The 6,943-nt window shown below is 61.5% G+C and overlaps 1 protein-coding gene across 1 annotated transcript; it reads right to left on the bottom strand.

Moving 5' to 3' along the window:
* Window positions 1-106: 106 nt before the first annotated feature.
* Window positions 107-6,193, bottom strand: LSR (lipolysis stimulated lipoprotein receptor; the record flags this gene model as incomplete). Its single annotated transcript, XM_006037772.3, has 9 exons — window positions 107-631; window positions 859-1,355; window positions 1,895-2,026; window positions 2,264-2,323; window positions 2,437-2,613; window positions 2,899-3,045; window positions 3,355-3,411; window positions 4,375-4,494; window positions 5,836-6,193. Coding segments are annotated over 9 exons (1,584 nt in total), but the record flags the coding sequence as incomplete, so codon positions are not given.
* Between the last annotated feature and the right edge of the window lie 750 nt (window positions 6,194-6,943).

Here is a 6,943-nt window from a genome sequence, read left to right on the forward strand (position 1 = left end):
ACCCCCCACCCTTCAGACCCCCCTCATCTCTTTTTTGGGTTGAGATGTGGCCAGCTGGGGGGGGGCCACATGCCACCACCCCCTTCAGACCCCACTAGCTTCTTTTTTTATAAGATTTATTTTTTCTTTAAAACATCCATTTTTTGTACAAATGACCAAACTTAAAAAAAAAAAAAAAAAAAAAGTAAGCAGCAAGCTGGGCAGAGACCCCAGTCATCAGGGCCCTCAGGCCTCCCCTCCTCCTCCGCACGCTCTACTGCCTCCCACAGCTCCTGTCCCCCACCTCCCACAGAGGGGAAGGAACCCAGAGGCCTCCCCCGTCCCCACCTACAACCCCACACAGAGGGAAGAAAATCCAGGTGTCCGGGCCAATGCACTCAGGCTACTCGGGGCAGGTCCAAGTCCTCTGTAAGGGGGTGGGGGGGGAAGTCAGTCCATAGGCCAAATCCCTGGTAAGCATAAAGCTACTGGGGACTGGGCCTTGCAAGGCCCCCCCACTATCCCTCTCCCCACCACTATGGGAGCCAATAGCCACCAGCACTTGCCCATGGCGGGGGCGATGCAGGGGGGGCGAGGGCCAGCGGGGTCCAGGCGCTCACACCACCAGGCTCTCACGGCTCAGGGCCTGATTCTGCAGGGGAAACAAAGCAGGGGTGGGGGGTTACTGGGTGCCAACATGTGCCCAGCTCTGGGGTTGAGCAGCTGAACATAATGATGCCCAGAGATGGGTGCCGAGACTGGCACCCCCTCACAGCTGACCCCCCCCTCCCCCGCAGGACACATTCAGACCCCCCCCCCCGATGCGCCCAGCTCTGAGGCCAAGCAGCCGCATAGAACGCCCCCCCTCTGGCTCCTTACCCGCCTCAGCCGGCGCTCAGCCCGGCCCCGGGAGGCGCTGGCTGACTCTGTCTCACTGTAGGGGGGGGGCGGGGGAGGGAGGGAGCGCCCACTTGACCCGCTGTCGCCGTCATCCTGAGCCTTGCGCCGCAGCACCCCCCGCAGGAGCTCTGTGTCGTAGCCCTGCCCCTTGGACTCCCATGGGTTGGCCCGACTCCGGGGATCAGGCTCCCACAGGTCGTCTCGGCTGCGGCTCCGGCGCCCACGGCGCTCCTCCTCCCGCCAGTGGGGGGAGCCATTCTCACGGGGGCGGCCCCGGCCCTGCCTCTCGGGTACCGGGGACCAATCACGGTCCAGGTCATCCACAGAGCGGGAGCGGGGGCGCCGAGCTGGGGGCAAGAGGCGCCGGCTCTCACTGCCCTCTTCCTCCAGGTCACTGAGAGGGGACAGGGGGCGCCCATGGGCAGCATGGCGGTGGGCGTCCTCATGCAGGGAACTGATCTCGCTCATGACTGAGGCTGGGGGTGGGGAGGAAAACAGGAAGACAAGGGGTTAAACAGGGCAGGGGGCACCAGGGGGTGCCACATGGTGGCCAATAGGGGATGCCAGGGCTGCATTAGCTCAACTGGGGGCTGCAGTGCCCAATAGGGACCAGTAGGGGGCACTAGACCTGCTACAATTCCTATGGGGGCCACTGGGTCACTTCTAGGGGCTGTTATAACTGGGGGGGCACTAGTGGGCACCATGCAGCAGCCAATGGGCACCCCCCAGGAGGCACCAGGGTGGTATAGCCCAACTGGGGGCCGCAATGGCTACCAGGGGCCACTAGACCCATTGCCATGTCCCCTCTGGGGGCTGTTATGGCTAGGGGAGGCACATGGGGACACTGTGCATTGGCCAATGGAAACCCCCCATGGTGGCATCAGCCCAGCTGGAGGCTGCAGTGGCCAATGGGAGCCACTAGGGGGCATCAGACCCATTGAGGGGAAAAATAAATAAATAAATTGCTGAGGGGCACGTGGCGCTGCATGGCGCTCCTTGGGGAGCAGGCATTCACCCTTTTCGAGCCGGCTATTGCCTGGGCCAGGATGCGTGGCATCGAAGTTGGCCAGCTCCTTCTCCATGTAGTACAGCACCCGCATGGAGTCGTCCTGCTGGTTGGCCTGGATGCGGTACCCGCTGCGCAGCCCTGGGGGGGCAGATGCGGCCAGTTTTGGGGTGCGGCAGCTACATAGAAGGGCCCTTTTACCGCCTCCCCTCCCTTCCACCCAGGCCTGATTTGCCTCCAGCAAGTTGTCTCATGCCAGCCCGTCTCCTATTTGCCCACCAGCCAGGCCAGACCCTGCTTAGTTTCCCACCTTCTCCCACCACCCAGTGAGAGGGCTGGGAGCCATGTGTGATTGACAGCTACCCGTCAACACTGTACCTGAGCTCCCGGCGCTATGGGAGTCCTGCAGCAAAGGCACCTGGGAGCTGTGGCCGCCGACTGAGAGGAAACCACAGGATTAACAGAGGGTCCTGGCAGGCGTACGGGACCCGCTTTGGGTCAAACAGGGGAACCGAGGCACGAGGGCAGGAAGAGGACTTGAAGCAGCGTACCTGAGCTGGCGCGGTCATAGTCGGCCCCGTAGCCATTGTAGACAGGCCCCATGGGGATGAGAGTCGGGGGTGGCCCTGGCTTGAGGGCACCAGAGGGGCCGTAGAGGCTGGGTGCATAGGCACTTGGCGCGTAGATGCTGGGCACCCCTGAGGTGGCCGCCTTGCCTGCTGCATAGACTGGTGGGGCAGAGGGAGGGGGTAGATGGGTGTCTGGGAGAGAACCCAGGTGTCCGGGTGGTTGGGTTCCCCCCACACTGTTCAGACCCTACTGGGATACAACCCAGGCATCCAGGCTTCCATCTCAACCACCAAACCCTCACTACCTTCAAAGAGTTTGAAAAGAACCTGGGTGACCAGGCTCCCCAGCTCTGGGATACAACCCAGGCAACCCCTCCTCCACACTCCCCACCCGCCCGGCACCGAGACAAAACCCAGTAGTCTGGGTTCCCCCCCCGTACTCACGGGCCTCGGGGCAGCAGCAGCGCTGGGGGCAGCAGGGGCAGCGCACGTAGCAGCAGCAGGTGTGGGGGCAGCACTGGCACCAGCACACACCCAGTGCCAGCACCAGTACCAGTGCACCCAGTGCCACTAACACCACAAACAGCCAATCTAGAGGGAACATGTTATACTGCAGCGCCCCATCCCAGAGCCGGCTGCAGCTCGGCCCCCACAGTGCTCGCGGGGGGCGGGGGAAAAGACGGACTGAGGCACCAGGCTTTGCACTCTATTCTCCTCCCCACAGGCAGCCCTGCCTCTCTGTTTTCTCCCTACTTGTGGGGGGTGCTGAAGTGAGAGTAAAGGGTGGGGCAGGGGGCTGAGAGCAGAGGAGTTGGGGCCCAGACACCTGGGTTCTCTGGGGTGGGGAGGGACCAAGGAGCCCAAACCCCCCAGACAGTAAGAGCCAAAGGTGGTGGGTACCTTGTAGGGGCCCTATCTCAATGCCTGGCAAGAGCTCGGAGGCCTTGGCTGACCAGCCTGCGACAGAGAGAGGGGGGTTCTGAAGGTGCAGAAAGAACCCAGGCATCTGGGCTCCCCCACTTTCACCCCCAGCCCCCCTCCTCTCCAAGAACCCAGGCATTGGGGCTCCCTTGCTTAGCCATGCCCCCCAAGAACAGCAAAAAACCCAGGCATCCACTCCGCCCACCCAACACCCAGGGGACAAACAGGGTGCCCTCTGGGGGTGGGAGGCTGCCAAGCAGGGGTGAGTGGGGGAGGGCATTAGGCTGGTACTGCTGAGTCAGCAGCTCCTGCTCAGGGCAGACGCTGAGTCAGTGAGTCCCAATATACCCACCTCCCAGGGGAAGGGGGGGGCCAATGCAGCTGCCACCCCACAACAGAGGCTTCTGGGTAAACAAACTCCCCACTAGGAAGGAGTTACGTGATTGGCCAGGAGCTGAAGGAGCCCATTTTTAGGTCTGTGCCTCAGTTTCCCTAACGTAGCTGCGAGCGGCCTGGGGAGAACTCTATTAATTGTCATACTAATTACTAATGAGACCCCTAACAATGGGAGCACCGGGAGGCCCCCAGTACAGCCCAGTTCAGACTGGCTGACAACTGGTTCAGCCCAGCATGTGCCCAGATCCAAGGCGGGCACTGATCTTGCTGTGGGGAGAAAGGGGCAGAGCTATGTGCTGCTAGGACCTCCCCCCTGCCCCCCTCAAGTCTGCTACCCTCCTGGAGAACCCAGGGGTCCAGGACCCGGCATCTGCCAGAGCAGGGATGGAACCCAGGTGTCCTGGTTCCCAGAATCCCCTTGAAACTCCGGGGGGGGGGGGGAGGGGGGGGGGGGGGGGGAAGTGTCTGGAATCCACCCCCCTCCCTGCAGGCAGAGTGGTCAGAGCCTGGTGGATGCCTGGGTTCTCTCCCTGCTGTGAGGAAGGGGGGGTTTGAAGGCGGGGCTTGCCAGATCGGGGTTCCGCAGGCCCTGCCCCCACTTACCCAGGACAATGAGCTCAGCATAGGCCTCGTTGTTGCCCTGGAGATCCTGCGATGATGTCACAGTGCAGTAGTAGACCCCGCTGTCGCCCCAAGCCGTCTGCTCGATGCTCAGGTCTGCGTCTGGGGGGCACAGGGGCATTAAGTGCCCAGACGCCAGGGTTCCATCCCCCCCTGCCCCCCAAGTCAGAACCCAGGCATCCAGGACACAGAGTGTGGGGGTCACCCTCTCAGGACCCTCTGGGCCCAGGCAGGATCAGGCAGGCCCACCAGCACCAGACCAGTGACATCACCAAAGCCCAGCCTGTCATTAACAGGCACTAATTATGCAAGGGAGGGAGGGGAATAATTAGCACAGGGGAAGGGGGTGCTCTGTGCCTCAGTTTCCCCACCTGGAATCATTGCCCACACCCCTTCCAAGAAGCTACTGTAATACACTTAATACACCCATTGTGTGTTGGGGGGGGGGGCGTGTCACTACCCTCCCATAGAGAGCCCTGGGCGCTGCCATAATGCATCTAATATACGAGTCTGCCCAGAACCCCTCTACCCGGCTTGAGATGGGGCACTGCCATAATACATCTAAGACAGGGGCACATAATTATTTCGGGCGGAGGGCCACTTACTGAGTTTTGGCAAGCCATTGAGGGCCACATGACAGGCCACCAGAGAGAATGGCCCAGCGGGCCACATCTGGCCCACAGGCCACATTTTGCCCACCCCTGACCTAGTATGCAAGTCCCCCGGGACCCCTCTACCTGGCTTGAGATGGGCTACGGGGCACTGCCATCATTCATCTATAGAGGGTCACTTTGTGCCTCAGTTTCCTCACCTGGAGTCAGTGACCCCTTGCCTCTCCCCCCTGGAGCAGATACCGTAATACATCTAATATACCCCCAAAAGTCACCACCTTGATCCCGCCCCGCCCAACCTGTACCTAGGGTAGGATCCCAACCTGTACCTTGGGTAGGATCCCAGACCCTACTGTAATACAGGTAGGGTAACCTGGATTCATGACCGGGACTAACTGCTATACCTGGCATTTATGCATTACCACAAAGCACCTAATATGCAGACAGACCAAATTGCTTTCCACCTGGCACACACCACCCTCCCCCTTCCTCTGGGCACTACCATAATATGCCTAACATGAGAGCACTCAAAAAGGCACAAAGGGGTTCTTTGGCCATTACCACAATATCTCTAATACAATGCAGGAGTATAATTGGGGGGGGGGGGGGGGGGAGCGCGGGGGAGATGAGTGGGGGGGGGGGGGGGTGCAGCCCTGGGCACTACTGTAATCCACCAAATAAGCGGCCCCTCCTCGTAGCACACTTGTGTGCTACCATAATGCACCCAATATGCAGGCAGTCCAAAGGGCCCTCCACTTGAGAAGGGGGTTTCTACCGTAATACACCTAATATATGAGCAGCTCCAAAAGCCCTCCCCACTGGGGGCACATACTGTTGGTGATGGTGATGCGCCGCCCCTGGTAGAAGTCACCCAGGGTGACTGTGTTGCCCTGCTTGGTGGCCACGACCCGCACAGTGCGGACGGTATCCTGGCACTCCACATAGGGGTTGTAGCCAGGGATGTTCTGCTGCAGCTGGTCGGTGAGCTGGCTCTCCTGGCTGCTGGGGTTGAAGGCATTGGCCAGGCGGCTGCGACAGTAGGATTTGTACTTCCAGGTGACAATGGGGGGCTGGGTGGCCGAGGTCTGGTAGCTGCACTGCAGGGTAGCTGGCTGGAAGAGGATCACCACATTGAAGGGGTTCAGCACTGTGACCTGTAGCCCACCGGCAGGGCCTGGAAGGAGGAATGGAAGGGGTTAATGGGAGGGGGAACAGGGTCACCAGGACAGCGACTAGGACCTAGCCCTCCCCAGCCTCACCCCACCCTCCATAAACCTCATGCCCCAAAATGGGGCCACTTCTGGTGTGGCCCAGCCAGGGGCAGCGCCCAATGGCCCACAATCCAGGTCATGACGTGAGCAATGTTCTCTCGAGGTACAGCACAGTTCACCTCCATGGGCGGAAAACCCAGGCCGCCTATTACCCCAGGAACCAGGGCCAGGACTCCTGGGTCCCCACCCTGGCAGGGGACAGGGTGGGGATGGGTCCTGGTTTCAGTGCCTTCCCTGGGCATTTGGGCTCCAAGGGGCAGGGAGATCCAGGGTGGAGAGGAGGGCTAGCCCTGCCCTTCCTCCGTCCTTCCTTCCTTCCTGGCTTTTGTCGGTCTGTCCCGGCAGGGCAGGAAATGATTCACCTCCCTCCCCCCAACCCCAAGAGAGTTTCTTTAGGCCCTGGGCTCCAGGATTGGGGTGCCCAGTCTGTGCCCCGGGGTCAGGCAGGACCCCCCCACGCTGTTACCTCACAGGGGGTGGGAGGCTCCCAGAGGCCCTGAAACCCGGGCCCGTGAGAAAGGTGAGGGCCAGGACAGGAGCCACTCTGGGGCCCTGCCCATGCCGCGGCGCGTGGCCCGGGCAGGGGAGCGGCCGGGCAGGGAAGCAGGGGCAGGACTGGGGAGAGCCGTGGGGTACTAGGCCCCAGCCCTGACGGTGCCCCCCACCCCA

Source organism: Alligator sinensis, unplaced genomic scaffold (assembly GCF_000455745.1).
Source record: "Alligator sinensis unplaced genomic scaffold, ASM45574v1 scaffold1434_1, whole genome shotgun sequence".
Taxonomy (NCBI): domain Eukaryota; kingdom Metazoa; phylum Chordata; order Crocodylia; family Alligatoridae; genus Alligator; species Alligator sinensis.